This window comes from Perca fluviatilis, chromosome 4 (genome assembly GCF_010015445.1).
Source record: "Perca fluviatilis chromosome 4, GENO_Pfluv_1.0, whole genome shotgun sequence".
NCBI lineage: Eukaryota > Metazoa > Chordata > Actinopteri > Perciformes > Percidae > Perca > Perca fluviatilis.
Window position 1 is genome coordinate 23,805,845 of NC_053115.1, and position 19,073 is coordinate 23,824,917.

At 38.5% G+C, this 19,073-nt stretch overlaps 1 protein-coding gene across 1 annotated transcript in view; it reads right to left on the reverse strand.

The window, feature by feature from the left end:
• Nucleotides 1-18,567, reverse strand: part of necab3 (N-terminal EF-hand calcium binding protein 3) — a 44,930-nt gene extending 26,363 nt beyond the window's left edge. The window contains exons 1-2 of the mRNA XM_039798040.1: nt 18,257-18,567; nt 6,023-6,047 (exon numbers count right to left, since the gene is read on the reverse strand). Of these exons, the coding sequence (XP_039653974.1) occupies nt 6,023-6,047; nt 18,257-18,379 (148 nt within the window). The 5' untranslated portion in view covers nt 18,380-18,567. The remainder of the gene's footprint in view (nt 1-6,022; nt 6,048-18,256) is intronic.
• Between the last annotated feature and the right edge of the window lie 506 nt (nt 18,568-19,073).

The window sequence follows — 19,073 nt, forward strand, 5'->3', positions numbered from 1 at the left end:
ACGTTCTAATGTAAAATACAAAAATGGAGCATGGAAGCAATGCACAAAAAACTATTTTAAACAATAATAAACAATAATAAGCACCATAAGCATGGTAAGCATTGTCAAAGACAAGTGTGCTTCAGCTTGTTATATGTTTTAACCAATCACAAGAGCTGACTGCAGTGATTATTTGGTGCTAATTCAGCAAACTGCAATACAGCTGTTTATCCTGAGAATATATATATACAGCAGTATATATATATATATATATATATATATATATATATATATATATATATATATATATATATATATTATATTATATTATTTACAAATATTTCTCTATCATAAAATTGTCTCTATCATGATCCCCTCAGTATAGATTTTAAACCAAGTATTTTGGGGGAAGCTATATTGATACAGTAATATCACATTTTGTTGTGCTTTTTATATTTAGTTTTTTTGTTTTACTTATATTTTGATGCCATCTGTAGTTGGTTTGTGGATCTGAGACTAAGGCTCCCTCCACATGTCTTTGTCTTCTCTCGCAGGTTTACTGTATATTTGAAAGGCTTCCTAAATTTGGGGTGCCAAACTAGACAGGCAGCAGTTATGCTCAGTAGTGACACTCTTGATTATCAGTTTGATGGACTACTGATGATGTACTGGCAGTCTCCTCTATTTACTCTGACAGTTCTGGGTTAAATGTCTTGGCTGCAACAAATACACAAGCCTGGACCGCTGTGTGTTTTTACTTCTTCCTCTTCCTCTTCTATTATTAGTTTTATGATAATGAGAAAATCTGTTCAGAGTTGATTGCGAGGACCCCATATGAGGTCACTTGATGCTGAAAGGGTTGAGAGAGTTTTCTAAAATTGACATATTGATATGAACATTTTGCCACTTCCTGACCCAAACCTGCTATGGATCATAACTAAACAGTTCATAAACTCTCTCTGTCCCTCACAGCTTGCATATGCTCAGATAATGTGATATGCTGTTGTATTTGAAACTCTATTTGTCTTAAATGTATCACTTCAATTATTCATCCTCTTACAGTCCTATCAGAGCAGCCGCAGCATTCAGTTACTAAACAGATTCGGAACCCAAACGCCAGCTGATGCCTCTGAATTAATAAATGATTCGTACATGGCCCAACGGCATATATGTAGCACACATGGGTTCTATAAGTAGATCACAGTTTCCAAAAACACTCATAGCATACACATTATGTATACTATGAACAACTTATAAAGCATTGCTCCTGTCACGTTCCCAGTTAATGTGAAGCTATTCCTGGAACATTTTCAGAGAACAAAACAAGTTTCCTTGAGAATAACTTAATCATAGTCTGCAAATGAATAATTTCTCTGCATCAGCAAATGTTGTTGACCCTGTTTTAACAGCAACAGGAGCTCTATGAACAAACACAATACCTGTGTATGTCTTGTTCACTTGAAATCAGACTTTCATATTACTATCATTTTAATTTGTTTATGTAATCTGATGCTGTTTTTCAAAATATAATATATCATATGAAACCAGACGACCTAAGAAATCTAGTGGTACCAACTATGGCATGCTAGCTTCAAGGCTAAATAACGCTCCAAACTTAGGCAGGATTGCTGTGAGCTTAATCATATTCATGTGTGATGATGTATTAGTAAGTGAGACCATTTTTTGGAACTTGTGTCACTGTATAAAATGACATGTTGTGACCTCTAGGATAATCACAGCCTCCTGAAACTTCAGATTTGACAGCAAAATATTCATTGTGTGAACTCCACTTTAGTGTAACAAAAATAGGTTTCAAGATTAGTAATGCTGTTTACATCAAATTCCTACCCGGATGTCACCTAAAACTAGTAACATAAATGTTTGGCTCTCTTTAGGTGGCAGATTTTGGTTTCACAATGATGAAGACAGTTTAAGAACAATTAGATACAAAATAGGATGTAGTCTCTACGCGTGATTTTTTTCACCGACCCCCCTAGTTTGGGCTGAGCCCTAAATGTTTACAACATCTTGCTCTGCCCCTGGTGATATTCTCCTTTAAATGGAACCAAAATCGAAGCAGTTAAAGCACTCATACAGCACATTTGCTGCACAGGAAATTCTATTATTACAGCAAAATAAAAGTAGCTATACATCATACTGTAGGTTGAGTCAAAAGCCATATTCGCACTGCTTTTTAATACTAATATCACTTAGGAATTTCAAGGTCAGAAAAATGTTTTCATAGAAAAAGTAAGGCTGGTGAAATGTGCTGATTCTGCAACACAGCAGGACGCAGACAGCTAGTGTGTGGATTTTTCTTCTTAAAAAAAGAGTCTGAATACTCAAAACGAAGTGCTCACAAAACCAGAGTAAACAAGAACCAAATGAGCAAGCGAGGAAGTCCTGTAAAGTAGGGCACAAAGTAGGCTGCACTCTTATCTCTCCAAAGGTTAGTCCCATTGCAGCCTCTCCTAAGTGGTTTATAAATTCCCATGAATGCATCACAACTTCAAAAGCAACTAGCATTGCTGGAGAGAGTTGGGTCTTGTTTCTTCATGGCAAACTCATACGCACTGCTGTATACCCAAACCATTTCAGATTCTGGTATTCTTAGTATCAATGCTTTACTTAGGATTTGTTCCACCAGGCCAACTGTGAGGAAAGCTGTGATATAAGCTTCCTTCTAGCTTCCATATCCTAATTTAAGTCTCTATGGTGCTTTTAGATCGCACTGCTTCTCGATTCTCCACCTCACTAATGGTCGGAAGCTCAATGGTCTTTTCCTCCACATTGGAGAAGATGTCAGGTGTGAGGGGAGTGAGGTTCATTAACAGCTGAGAACAAAAAGAGGACATGATCTCATCACAAGGTGTTTTCTATATTTATGGGAAATTAATATCTGGATAAGGAAGACAAACATTTCCCAGTTCTAATTTGAAGTTTTGTTTTGATTTACTTGTTTTTTAAACCGAAACTTTAAGCTGCTATCCATAACAATTTCAAACAAGATTGCTGATGTGTGACCATTTTGCCAATTAGTTTATGGCAGTTGGGGTTGCGTAAGATGGCTAATTATTCTCAAGATTTCATGCATGGGTAATAGTCTCAAACCTTTAAAGCATATGCTTGGACTACAAAAAAGTCATGAACCAAAACTGAGTTTGACTTATTTACAGCCTGCTCTTTTCTTAGAAAAAAAATTATCCCAACTCAAAGTTGACATACTAGCTTTTTACACAGCTTTCAACTGTATTCATCTCCTTCATTGGAAGGAGTTTGCTCAGATGTTACAGAGATGGATTTGTTGACATGCAAGCTCAGTGGTCAAGTCAAGTCAAATTTCTGTATGTGGCTTCAAAATCACAAATCTCTCATGTTTGTTGAACTCACCCGGGGATACAGTATGCTGTAGACAAAGCAGAATAACTGCTAAAGTTCATCATATTTATTAATTGACCAGATTAAGGTACACAAGTTTACAGAAAACAAGAGGCAGGCAAGGCTTAAGAAACAGATTTCAGATGATAGAGGTTAGCAAACACCCTATATCCTTAAGTCCTCACAGCGTGACATGGTTAGAAGATTTAGAAAAAGTGGATAAGAGAACGTTCTGTCTAGATTGTTTTGTCAAACTACAATTTCCATGGTCAAGAAGGAAGTTTTATGCTAGTACTAATTGATAGTTTTTTTTAGCCAATTGAGGGCAGCAAAACAACCTGCTAACACAACAGTTACGTTTTGCGTTGTTCTGTTGTTCTGTTTGTTTGCAAGTAAGTACCTTACACATCTTTCAGGCACAGAGCAACATTAGCATTAATTTGGAGTCGTGTTTCTGTCCACCTGACAAACATAAGTCCAATATTCACTCTCCTTTTAGTCTCCACAAACCTCTGAGGGATATATCCAGTAGTTTATCTGCTAATCACTGTTCACCAGGTAGTCACTAACTTTGTCTGCCTGTTGTTTGGTGCTGGGCAGGTAGCAAAACAGCTGAAAGACGCTAAAACGCTCCGTAGAGCTGAGTGGTCCTTAAAGTGCTACAGATGAAACAGCTACTACGTTAGCATGTCGAAATATCCATGAACAAATTCAATGTGCTGATATGAACATGTTTCAGTTGAAAAATATAGTACATGGATCTTGAGTTGGGATTGTTTTGTCATACTACTCATATTAGAACCTTTCTTGTTTCCTTAGAGTTAGGGTTAGGGTTTCATTTCAACATTTCTACCATTGTGCAGTATGCTCAGTCAGACATACAGTACATCTCTTAAATAAACAACACAGTCTCACTCCCATCGCGTCAAAAAGTGACCCTTTGTCAGGTGACTTTGGCATTTGTTATTGACGCAAAAAGTCTCCTTTAGCGTCATATTTAGACGCACTTGGTCTGGACTCTTGCCCTCACTTTTTGACGCTCTGGGTCAGGACGTACATTGAACCGACATGCGGCACAATTAGGTTTAGGAAAAGATCGTTGGTGGGGTTACAAAATGTATGTCTCAGTGACATGGGACAAGAGCGGGACACAAACCCTGGTCTCTTGGGTGTTGTTTGACCCATCCACCAGCCCAACCAACTTCCTTATGCGGAATTTAGGTCTTTCATTCTACTCACTACCGTTGTCGCTCTTAATACTACATCATCTTACAGCGCTGCGGTCGAGCTGCTGCTCTGCCCAGTGTGTCCGGTACAGATGCTAAGGGGTCAGAGAGCCACTGACCAAGCGTCCGTATTTTACAAGTTGGGAGTGAGAACAGTTTGAAATAAAATACTGGTTTATTATTTAAAGCATTCTACTGCTATGGACCTCATCTTTATTTTGTTGATATTACATACTCAGTCTAATCCCAGTGGTGTTTATTACTGAAAGATAAAGACCAGTGAATGTGCGCAGTATATTTCCTTTGTGTTTTCCTTTTATAGTAACACTCCTCTTTCCCTCTCCCCACCATCCTTTCTCCATGGATAGTTCAGTGATGACAGTCTTCGAGCTCATTATAAAAAAAAAAAATCCAACAGAGAATACATTTGGCCGTAAGCCACAGAACAATCTATCACACGGAAGACTCATCATAGCGAAGGTTAAGAGCTGTAGAGAAGTAATTGCTGTTTGAAAGCATGCTGATTACAGCCCCTGTAAACGCAACAATGTCCAGTTGATCTCCACTCTTTGTTGATTTGTTTTATGACATCTTATTTCATCTGTTGTTAGGCAGAAATTAACATATTTTTTGGCAGGGCGTATCAGAGGCAAGGAGGACCGTTATTATGCAATATTATGTTTTATACAATAGTGAAGCTTAATGTGCTAGAGTTTATTTTTAGAAGTATTTTAGGATTTCATAATAAAAATGAGCTGAAAACATGGGATCATTTTGTGCCATCACGGCAAGATAGTTTCAACACAGAAAAACTCTAAAGCAATGACACAAGTATTTTCTTTCAACAGTAACTGTTTTAGTCCACAATTTACCCTCACACACAAGAGACGTTGCTCTTTGATTTGTTTTTATATATAAGATCACTGTTTTGGATTGACAACCAAACATTGCACAAACCGTATACGCCATTACTCACACTTACCTTATTATTAGCAGCGGACACACATGAATTTAAGGAATTTGTGTGAAATTACTGCATAGCCTATCTGCCAGCATGGGTGTATGTGTGTTTACATTTCTGAGGATGAGGAGTAACCTTGTTTGCTAATAAAGCCATATTATCACCAGCTCACTGCTAAAAAAATAACTTGGTCCAACCATGACTCACATTCATTTATAACACCCATTCATCTGTGTTGACAGTGACAGAGAGGTGCTTAATTTTGTGTGACAAGTTGTTCCACTCGTGGCTATAATACAGCATCTTAGCATCATTTTAATTGGGCGGAGAAACTTGTTGGTGCATGAGGAGGAAAGCAGCTTCACTTAAAGAGTCATACATGCAAATCCTTTATTTCTCCACCCAGATTGTCTAAGGCACAATAACAAGTGGAAGAATGTGGGGAAACAATAAGCATGCATTGTGACAAATTACTCACCATTTTTGTCTGCTCTGCGGAAAATCTGAAAAACAAAAATGGGGGAGGAGATGGTTATTACCTCTAGCCGAGCATCACTAAAGGGGTTCTTGTGGTACACAAGTACAGTTTAGAAAGAATGATAGCAATTTGTCAGAAACACAATAGGATGTTTGACGTCTGCTGTTGACGGTTCATTTGAAACATGTAACAAGGTCATTCACAAAGAGTGATGTTAGGTTGAATGCCAATTCAAAGTATGTGTCAGTTGTAAAATAGCTTCAACAATTATCACTTCTGTAGTAAATACTAATTTTAGAAGCTCAATAGTCATTATCTTGCAGGCTCCTCAGTCTGATAAACTGCTAAGGGGAAAAGCTAAATGCATTGAGATGTATTATTATTTCATGTTTAATGCTCATTTGTTCTATTTGTTTGAATGTCATATGTTATGTTTTATTTAATTGTATTGTGTTGGGTGTAACGTGATATTGTTTGTATTGACTGTTTTATTAATGTAGGTGTAAACATGTGTATACTGTATTTTTTTAATATTGAAGAGAGATCGATGTAGTTGTTGCCAATGATTTGGATGGGGATCCAAATAAACAATTAACAGAGGAGCAATGGTGTGGCTCCTCTGCTAACGGTTTATTAACAGTTGAGTCATCAATAAGTCATTCATCATCAATTTTGCCATTCATCATCAAGGCAAGGCAATTTATTTATATATCACAATTCAGACACAAAGGCAATTCAAAGTGCTTAACATAAGCATAAAATACAAAGGAAATAAAACAGAAAATACAATAATTATTAAAGCTGCAAGCAGTATTGAGCGGGCCCTCACAGATTCCTGCATGTCAAGGGTTCCTGCGGGATGCCGGTCGACACGGCCTTGAATTTCAGTGACCCTGCACACACGAGGTAGACCTAATTCCCTTCATGAAGTACATAGCGTTGGAAATTACATATTTAACATTTTGTACCACTTCCTGTGTAGCGCAAGACAACACACACTATGTATATGTCATGTTGATGTATATCATGTGTACCACACCATGTACATTTCATGTAAATTGGATGATCTTTGTCACACAACGCTGACTTCCTATTGCAAGTAGGTGGCTCTATGACTATAACTCAATATCAGGCTTGGACCTTTATTAAGCATGAGAAATTTCGAGCAGATTGGACAATGACAACTTCCTTTCTCACAAACCAAAAAATGTGGGAGTTTTAAGCCTTGATTTAAAAGATTTTAAAAGATCAATAATGCCATAGTGTAGAATCAGGCAGGGAAATTAGGCCAGCTGATATCCCTGAACAGAGTAGTCTATTTAATAGACTGACTCCAAGAATCAGTCACTGCTGCTTTTTGCTTCCGTTGCAGCTAACTGTATTCAGTGGCCAGTTGCTGCAACTGCAAGTTAAAACACAACACCCACCACTCCAGGCTTCACACATATGGGATTCAACAGACCATTTTCACTGCAGACAACATGTCATAGAAGGAAAAGCACAGGAGCAATTATTAAAGATACCCGAATTACAGTTACAGGTGCCATGCCACCATATATGCTGGCTCATTTACTGGTACGCTTAAATTAAACAGAGCCATCGTTAGTGTTATTAATTACACCTGTGCATTCCCTTTTATGACAAGTCTAAAAACCTGCGGTGAAAAGGCCTACTTAAGCTTTTGCTGCTGTTCTTGCAATAAAAGCAAAACATCTGTTATGAACTCCACAAAGCTCTTTTTATATGGCACATATAATACTGTTCAAATATGGTGAGGTTGTGTGCATGCACTTATGCATAGTGTAAAAAGTGCAAAACTCGAACCCTGAATAATGAGAACTATGACAAGGATGAATGCAGAATAATAGCTGACTTTTATGCATAGCCAAAACAATGTTTATTTTTTGGGTGAGGCTATTTGCACCCCTGGTACAATTAGCAGTGTATGCTATTCGTACCCTGGTGAAATTAGAAATGAATGCTATTCTTACCCCACCGGTGCACACAGCAATGTGTTCTATTAATACCCCATCTGGTACAAATATCAATGTATGCTATTTGCACCCCTGTGCATTTACAGTACACTGTTAAATGTTTCTGTAAATTTACACCCAAATTTCAACATGATTAACCTGTTATATTTAATAACTGCGCCTTACTGTCAATTTTTAGGGAATATTTGTTAAATAACACCAAATGTTTGTTATTTTACATCTCATTGTTAAATAACACTCATTTTTGTTATTTAACCGCACATCTATCTGAAATAACATGTTCATACAGTATTTTTTGGATTCTGGGAAGGAGCGTAGAAGAAGGCATTTGAACCTGCAACAAACACACGGAGATCCATGTCGGAAGATCGCGGTTGTAATATCGACCAAAATCTCAATAATCAGGTGAGATAAACTCGAATTTCTTTAAAGTCATGTATAGTTTTAACATCAGTGATGTTGATGTATACTAAATGCCACGGACTTGCATGACATGAAATGAACCTTTTATATATGTCAATGAAATTAACTAACTTAGCTAGCTAGCTGCTAGGTGATTCCAGCTAGCAAGATTTCGATAGTTTGTCCATTAATCTTAGAAAACAATTTATTTCAATGTCCATTCATGTATACGATCTAAATCTATAAATAATAGGCTAACGTTATGCCTAAGTAGCATTCCCGTGGTCAAGTTTGTGTGCCATTCTTGCCATGTCTTTCATTCATTGCCACGTCTGGTTAAAGCAGGTTCATCCTGAAAATCAAACGGCTAAATACATTTACTGATAGCTGTTAATGATGCTAGATAGTTGGTCTAAGACTGTATTTGATGATTTCATGTCAGCTGCTCATCTTTGATGGATTATAGCAGTTTGGGCTACAAACTGTCCAATCCAGCAAAAACAGCTACTACTGATTGGGCTAGTGCTGTATCTATGTGAACAGCTATTCTCTTTTAATTGCATTGGGATAGTGCACCCGGTTTTGTGCTTTTTTGCTGTTTGGATTATCATTGACTTGTAGATAAATGTGTACATTTGTTTTTGTTTTAAATTACAGATGCAGATGCAGGGTACCATCCCTGATCACACTGCTGATCAAGATGATCTCCCATATCTTGTATGTAGTGAATTCAATGTTATCAAACTAAACACTGTATTCAAAATGAAAACTAAAACAGAAATTTGAAAGTTAAAACATTTGTTTCAGGAGAAACGGGAAGCCGCTTCCAACGCTGGATGCTCAGCATTGAGGGCCAAATTGTGTGCGAAGGGACCCAGTCCACCTTTGTGACAGAACTGGCGTCTTTTTTTTCTTCCTGTTTTTACATCTTTAACCTACAGTACCAAGAGGAGGCAGCCTGCACGCTTGAATTCATCCAGAGGTAAGATATTGTCTGTTAAAACCTGCATTTGTTCTGGCCTAGCTGTGGCTCAAGCATGGTTTTAACAGGTCTGGTGATGGGATTTAGCAATTAACTTTGCTTTAGAAAGTTTGAGTGCAACTTACAATATTCATAGAGGCAAGAAAATAGTGCATGTTGAGTATAGTTCATGTACTAGTTCATGTATTTGTTGACTTTGTTGTGCTGTTAGTCTGTGTGAATTACTAGATTTTCAACTAGTGTATAATTTTTTCAGATGCTTTGTGGGTATAAACCCAGAAAAAAAGGACAAAGGTTGCAAAGAGGAAAAAAACGAAGAACGGTCAATTCACACGTCACCATCCTCTTGCGTAGGCTCATGGACTTTCAGTGGGATTTCATTTGAAAATGGTGAGTTAGATGTATACATTACACATATGTTCAAACAGCAATGATTCAGGAGACTGGGGAAATTCATTCTCAACTCCCTTTCAAAGTTAGAATGCTGAACTCCTCTTCCATGCTCTTTTGTCATTCTGTTTTTGTTCTTTCAATTACTTTTACTCATCACACTTTCTATTATTTTATGTTATTCTGTCTGTTTTGTGCTCTGTTCCTGAAATTAGCTTTTGGTAAAGCCATGTGATTTAATTTTGGATCAAAATGAAATTCATGGATCTCTCTCTCTCTCTCTCTTAGAACCAAAGGCGTCCCAAAGGATCCTCATTGTGTGCTTTGTTTTACAAAATGGTTAGTGGTCTAAGCAGTGACAGTGTTATTATTGTTTATTGCTCTTTACAGTATTGACCAGGAGTTCCATGAATTTAAGTTAAGTCTTAGCTTGAATGTATTCATCCACGTTGAATTTAAGTGGTTTGGGTAACATTAAGTGTTGAGGTTCAGTATTTTGTTATATTGAACAATGTATTTGGGTTTAAAAATGTATTTGCTACAACCTATTTTTAAGCCATAAACATGAGATTTGTTTGTCATTAATCTCAGCCTATGTGTAACATTTTTGAGTGACCAGGAGTTTGAGTCTTACAGGGAGGTGTGTTCAGGTGCATTCTGGGTGTGCTGGTCTTACAGGGAGGTGTGTTCAGGTGCATTCTGGGTGTATTGCTATCTTGAGGCAGTGGGAAGTGATGGCACCATTGACCAACACAAACCTGGTCTAGAGTCAATAACGCAGCATTTCATTGTTATTTTAACAGAGCATTAGTAAAATGCTCCTAGGCTCGTGCACAGGCACACACACACTATGCTTGTTACACACACAGGGACATACAGCACACACACACACACAGACAAACATGCAGAAGATTACAGATAAATCCTCCATCATAATAGCAATGCTCCAAACCGCCTGGCTTTTAAAGGGAATGGGAGATGATCTCTGATTGGTTGATTGCATGTTTCGCGCCCAAAACACACCTCTGATTAATGAAGACACTAAGAACAACCCTTTAGGACCGACGCCTGTTGACCTAGCAAAAGTGGATTTGGACATGCTCTAAACACACCTGCCCGGCCGCTTCATACCTTAGATCCTTAAAATAGGGCCCACAGTGTTGTAGATGTCAGCAATGAACATGATGTATTTTTCTGTGATTGATCCAATCTATGTGTGCTTACATTTGTAAGTATTTACCTTTTCAGTGTTTGTATTACAATAAAAAAAAGTTAATTTCAACACGGAACTAGATAGTTTTCTTTCACTTAACAAATGTATTATGCTTATTTTTGTATTAACTCATGCTAGAATATGTCTATTACAATCAGTGGTACACATAAAATAATTAAAATTACATTTAAAAAGCAATATTTAATGGAAACAAAATAAATGGTGAATTTATTTCCTGTAAAAAAAACATTAACAGGAATAAACTGTTAAAATAACAGGAAAATAATGGTAACACTGCTGCCAGTAATTTCCTGTTTTTTCTATGATTTACAGTAAAGTCCTGTTAAAAAACATTACGGGGAGTGCACTGTAAAAAAACATTAACAAGAATAAACTAGAAAATAATGGTAACCCTGCTGCCAGTAATTTCCTGTTATTTAACAGGGAAATATTTAACAGTGTACCTTGGCATATATTTACACCCAGTTATCCATACTACTCATGTATTACACCTTTTTGGAATATTATTGCCCTGACATTCTTATCCTAACCATAACCAATCCCACTCCTCTTGCCTAAACCTAACCAACCCAACCAGAGCAGGCATATTCATGAGTCTTCCCGTACCACCCATAGACTAACAGTCTATGGTACCACCCTGCAAAAAAAATTCCGCGTTCGCGGGCCCTGACTTGCACACTGACATGCAAATGATCTAATCCAAAATGAAAAAAAAAAAAATCAGATCATTACAGATCAAAGCTCAGTGTTCTAACCACTCACCTAGCAGTTCTTACAAAAAGTTGAACAACTGTTTACCACTTGGTGTCTTCAAGCCTCGGTTGCTAGGTAACCATACTGTATACAAAAAATAGGTACTAACTAACAAACTAACGGTTGTATGCTTTCACTGAAGACAGAAAGCGCAACTGTAGTATCCATTTTCCGCTAGAAATTCAATTGTTACAAACTTTCCTAATATGCCAGTTTCTGCGGTCATTGAAGATGAACGTCCGCCATGATTTCGGTGCACGCGAGCAACGTTTTTTTGTTGTTACGTCACAGGGTGTGAATAGCTCAGCTGTGTGGCCGAGGCTATTCGTGGTGCAAATAGACATTTTTATTTATTTTTTAATGATTATTGATTAATGATTATTGATGTTGATTGTATGACTGTTCTGGATTTGGCAGCGGTTATTGTAGTAATTGTCATGGAGATTTACAGTGTGTTGGATAATAAAAAAAACGGAGGCTTAACCATTCACAACCACTCATGGCAGCAAGTCTACAACACAGCCTTGCTTCAGGGCTGGTGATATTAAACTTGTTTGACACAGATCAGCTGAAATCAACAATAGAATGACTTCAGTAGGATGTGTGACTAACACTGGGAAAGCAATTTGTTCACTGACATGAACAAGACACAAGGACATTCAAAATGACTTATGGCTGCCCAAATGAGGGGTGGTAGTCAACTACGGGCAGCCTTGAAAATGGGCTGCCTCTTGGATGACAAAGGAAAATTCCAGTTTCCAATTCCAGGCAGAACATCAATGCACAGCATCTATCTATAAATTGCAGGAATGTCTGTTTGTCTGTCTGTCTGTCTGTCTGTTATGCGCATATCTCTCGAACCGTTAGTCCGATGGATTTCAAACTTGACAGGTGTCTTACTACAGGCACGAGTAAGTGCCAAGTTTGACGTTGTTTGGATTAGAAATGCTGGCCACTCCCCCTCTCACACTGACTACGTTTACATGCAGCCAATAACCCGTTCAAAACCGGAATATTAGCAATAACCCGGTCGCGCACGGCCATGTAAACACCGGCAAAAACCCGAATATGCTCATATTCCGGTTTTTAAAAACCTGACTGTTACCTGGGTTACCCCTTTTCTAACCTGAAATTTTGGTCATGTAAACGCGTATCGGCATATCCCCATCAAAAGGAACATTGATTTGTGTTCTGCGCATGTTCTATTCGCAAGGAATCTTGGTCTTTTGAGTAGAGGAACTTCTTGTATGCGCCAGAAAACATAGTTATAATAATAATTATATACTATAATAATATAGTTATATATATGTCAATGCAGAAAACCTGCGCGCATTATACCGGAAGTAAACAAGAAGTAGAGGTAAACATGGCGAGACGCAGCACAGCACAACACTTTTGGAGCGAGGAGGAAACCAATTTCTTCATTAGTGTGGTGAAAACCATGAATATAATGTCTTTTGTTGACGGCAGAAAGTACCGAGATAGTGAGATTTATAAGAAGGTGACCGAAAAGTTATTGCGTCTTAAGGTTGTCCGTATGCATCGCCGTTTACGTCGGGATATTGCCATTTGATTACAAATTCCATGTATACAGGAGTAACTCTCTCTGCTCACGCATGTAAATGGGTTATTCCGAATGTTTCAGAAACCCGAATAGTGACCTTAACCTGACCATAACCCGAAAATTGACAGCTTGTAAACGTAGTCACTGAGGACCAGAGACAGAGAGCAGCGGAGCTTTGGGACCTAAAATGTGACATACACCTCAGACCCACTACAATGTGCAAAGTTGCACTACTTTGGACTTGGTCTTTGACTTTTCCTGCTGTTGTATTAAATTGCTGTGAGCTGTCAGAACATAACGTAATCTCTGAGATTATTCCTTCACAGCGCTGTGCAATGCTAGAAAATCTCAGAGTTGAACCGGGCAGATACATCAGTTGTCATCAGACTCACCCTGGGTCAGGTTAATTAAGTCTAGGCCTACTGCTAATTTACAACAAATCCAAATCCATACTTCACCGTTAACCTTCAAGCCACTAAACCTGTATGGAAATGAGCACCTCTGCTGAAGTGTTACATTTGTTAACAATCATACAACACAAGACGTGTCTCTCTCTCTGTGTCTCTCTCTCTCTCTCTCTCTGCCACAGTCCGGTTCTGGAGGTTCATGAACACAGATATGTGCTGATTAGCTCTCATAACGGGCCGGATGGTTAGCACACTGCCATGAGTCCATGAGGCTAATGTTTGATTACTCCACATTTTCATTGTGATATTTTGTGATTACATTCTGAATCTGCCCTGTACTCTGTCAGGTAAATACAGTAGTACAATGTCTTCCACTGATGTGGACGTAGCCTACACTGTAAGTCAGTAGTAACTTAGTAACCGTTCCAAACAGGCACATTTTCAACAGGCACTGCACTAGTGATGTTAAAAGACGTAGATGCAGATCAAAGATCGAAGAAAGAAAAATAGAATCTATTACTCCAGTATGTTATGTCGCTCACTAGCTTCAATTCTGAGATCTGACGACAAGGCAGGATCAAGGACCACAGATTGCACTGGGCAACTGCACAAATAATCAGACAGGTTTTAAATAAGTCCCCAAGGTAACCATAATCACAAAAACCACTTATCTAGACTGAAAACAAAGGTTAGTGCCCTCAAAATGTCAATTATATAATCATCCATTGAATCGCTAAGTCGACACAACATGCACATGCATGCACACTCAACTAAAGTACGGTGGATCAAAGCTGGAGTAGTTTGAAGTAGCTCTTGAAAATCAAATAGATGTTTACAGTTGACAATTTGGGTGACAGTTCTAACGATCAGCTTTGTTTTCATGTCCAATATGTGGGTTAGATAATTGGACTAAACTGGGAAAAACATGCTCTATAAAGCTCTGTCAACTGGAGTCCCTGTGACCCAATGTAGCAACAAAATTAGCTGGTGACTAAAATGTTATCAGTGGCCGAAAATAAGAGGATGAAAGTCTCTACTGTGCGCAGAGATGTCTTTCAAGAAGTTAAGATTTGCAATACAAAAACTAAGTTCGTATGGAGAGAACAGAATCTGATACTGAATCGTTACAATTTAAACTTTATCCTTTTAATTAATTCAGCAAACACCATATTTCTTAAACCAGCAGTTTAAGACTATGACAAATGCAAATTTCTGCAATTCAAATACAACACTGGCACTATAATTTGTTTAAGAATCGATTTCCATAAGCAGCACAGTTATGAACCAGAGGACCAAAATACAATACAATACATCAATACATCTAACTTCATCATTCATATATTTTGCAAAGAAGCCATGCAATTAAAATGAAAAAAAAATGTGATTTGTTCTATTCTATCGATTCTATTCCCCTCCCTTAGTTTGTTGTTACCATTGTTAGCGGTCAGCACTGACATGCTTGTCAGCTTTGACCTACAGGTTATTAATAACAACCGAACCTGTCCCGCACTTTCATTTTCCAGAGGTCAATAAGCTGAAGGTCTGCACTTCTGTCCTCGGTCTGTCAATGTCTGTCTCTCCACAGCTTCAGTTCTGGCTAATAACAAGAGCCATGTCATTTCAACCCACTTCACAACACACTCATTGCTCGCTTTTGATTCATCTGTCTAGACTTAAAGGTGACTGGAAAGCTGCAAATTACTGTCTGTGTTATTTGATAAAGTGAAATGCTGCTTTTTATAGCATGATGACAGGACATTCTGAGCCATCAACGCTCTCACATGAACAAGAAATTCATATCCTACCTGCTGGTATGAGACTTGGCTTCTGTACAATACAGTAAATCTCCTTTTCCCATCTCAGTCAGCAGTCTTTTTATTTTCCTCCCTCTGAACTGTAACACATTTAAAAGCCACCCCCTCTTCCTGCTTGATTCAATGAAGAACAGTTACAGACAGTACGGTAAAAGTTGTTTGTTGTTCGGCTTTGTGTTTTAGGCTCTCCAGTGTCAGGAGAAGATAAGGCATCATTTACAGCAAGTCCAGAAAAGGTCAGACCTGCTTCCCAGAGCGCTGCTGTTCTGATGTCATGTGGCAGGTGTTGAGACAGTGGGTTCTCTCAGGCTCTGCTGACACACTGTTTTGTGCAGGGCTTAGATATGTTTGAGATAGAGGAAACCAGAGCACATGATAATATTTCATTGAGTATGTTCTATGTGCCATTTTCCTTGGGGATTCTTAGTGATTCACTAAGATGTGTATTTCTTTCTGTTTCCTCGAATCCTCACATGCCATGCTTTTTTTTTCTTTTTTTTTCTCGCAGATGGAGAAAAGATGAACATCAGGAGAGGGAGGACTGCGATGTGTGTGAGAGAGAGAGAGAGAGAGAGAAAGAGAGAGAGAGAGAGAGAGAATCAGATGGAGTAAGTCTAAGAAATGCAAAACCGTGGGATGCGCAAAACAAAGACATTAGAAAAGCATCACCTCCAACCATCACCAGCGTCATTAGTATCCCTGGCCTTTGAACGGAAAATTCTTTTGAGGCATGGCTTTGTCCGTCCTTCTAGGTATGTGAGTCAAATTCTGTGAATCTCTGCTTCTTTAACATTTACTGACTGGCTCATTATCATGTGAAAAGGACTCAATATCAACCCACTATTGATCTATTGATCTCTCTGTTTGTAGCATGTTTTTATTTTATTTTTTATTTATTTTTTAAATAAATTGGTCTGATTACTACAAAGAATTCAAATAATTTTTACCCCATCTATTTAGTAATCAGGTGTTATTGTTTTTGTTTAATCTCCAGTAGACTATTGAAAATCAATGTGTACTGCAATAACAAAGTTCATCCACCGGCATTATCTCTGAAAATCTATCGCCATTGATCTTCACACAACCTTTGCTCCAGACACACACAATCTTTATTCTTGTTTTTAGGCTTATTAGCTGACCAGCTGACTTTATTGAGCTTATTTCACACTGTGAGGGCTGGTGGAAATACCTTTTAAATGCGCTACCATATTCTAAAGTCAAACTCTGTCTGCTGACATAATTGGGGAAGCTACAGGCAGAATAAGATGTCTAAAATCCTTCTCCTTCACCAAATAAGAATGGAAAAACAAAACAAAAATGAGGTAAAAAGACACAATGAACAAATAAGCGTGACAATCAAAACTAAGACAGCATGTCCTTGTCTTGCGGATTACTTTATTACTTTATTAGGATTATTACACCATAATCTCTGACACTGGATGTTTTAGGCAATTCAAACACAGTTATGTTTTTGAGCCTGGAACCATAAAGCAGAGTGTGTTTGTGCTTCATCAACAGAGAAAACTCAAGGATGAAGACCTACGTTCACACTGCACATTTTTATATGTGGCCCTTATCAGATTCCAGCGTGAACTGGTTACAGTCTTGAATAAGCGGCATGCACAAAAGAACAACACAACAAAAAGATCAGATTCTATTTGGTTTGTGTTGTTCACACTGTTATGGAAAAAAAAAGAAAAAGATCTGAGTCACATATGAGTAAAAAGCCACTTTTGCCTGCAGTGTGAACATAGCCTAAATGTGGAGGCACTTTGGTGCAGCACCCCGTTCAGGGACAGTTTGCACAGATGCAGTGACAATACTGCCATGTGAATAATGTGTCCGTTTTTAGACAAGGCTGCCTGGGTACTGTATTTGTGACGGAGAAAGATGTCAATAAGGGAAAGCTTAGATTTGGACACACCATTGGCCTACTAACCCAGAACATGTCAGTATGTGATGGATGAATAATTACTGTGTTGATGGATAGTTTCTGCTGCAGTGCTGCAGGTTAATTAGGCAGTGGGTGTTGTTGATTTAAACTCCAATTGGGGTAGTCTGTGTGCATATTTGTGCGTGTGTGTGTGTGTGTGTGTGTGTGTGTGTGTGTGTGTGTGTGTGTGTGTGTGTGTGTGTGTGTGTGTGTGTGTGTGTGTGTGTGTGTGTGTTGCTGCATAAAGCTTTGAAAACCCAGAGGTGTTTGTACAGTACGTGTGTGTGCAACAAAAAGAGGAGAACCCCCCAACAGTTCCTAAACCTGTCCGACTGTGAGAGCTTAATTTATCATGCAGAGGCAGCAGCTGCAGCTCTTCCTACTTTCCTCTGAAAAACACACACACACACACACACACACACACACACACACACACACACACACACACACACACACACACACACACACACACAAACACACCGCCTGACACCATCTTTGGGTGTGTGATGTGGGTATACAACAGAAAAACATTTAAACAAAAAAGAGTCGAAATTAGAACACTGCTATTGATCAGTCATATAGGCTATTCATCCACTCTTTATGGTTTTATGCAGTTGAAATGTATTTGGATTTTTACAGTTCATTTGACAAGACACTGAGAGTAGGCTACTTGCAAGATCAACAATAGCTGTAATACTTTGATAGAATACAAACACCACTTTTCATGGTGATGTATAGAGTAAGAGAGCCAATGCACTCACATCATGAAAGATAGTAAGCCCTTGTCCGGCGCTGTGCAGCGGCTGCTGATGCTGCTGAGCCCGGAGATGCTTCTGTTTGGCCGACTGCAGGCACATAGTGATCATCTCCGTACAAGCCAGCATCTTTGAAACGCGTCGAGAAACACCGTGATCGGGCGGATCGCTCGTTGAAGGGGAAAGCTTGAAGTAAAGTAACGGCAGTAGTCTGGAGGAGAGGCGCGCTGCAGGTGTGACTGATACCAAGTGAAGGCGGAGCAGGCTCTGCAACTTTGTGGTGGTCCATACGCTGCTGAGCAGAGGCTGCCAGCCCCCTCCTGCCGGAGCCGCAGTGATTGGCTCGTTAACCTGCGCCATGCATCGGGATCACAGTGTTAGCCTACTTCATCAGGACCACATGCTGCTTATAGCCTCCGATAACGTTTGATTTATCTGTGTTTTCCGTCAATGCATGGAACACAAGCAGGCTAATCCTATATTCAAATGCACAAACTTCGGAATCCGAACTATAACCCCTTTATGTGAATATTGTGATGCAGGGAGAGATCATTTAATAATTTTAGAGTTATTACTGTAACATACATAGGTTATTAACACTAATGATGCAATTTGTTTCTCTTATGTTGTGTTCTTCTTTAGGGGGTCAGATATACAGACAGGTTAAAATTTACATTGAATGTAAAGTTTAACGTAAAGATTATTCCTGTCAGAAACAACTTTGAGCTGTAAAATTCAACAAGACCAAATTTATCAGACACTGCCATCTACTGGATGTTGGAAGTCATTGTTTTGACATTCTTCTTTTTTTTAAATATATAAT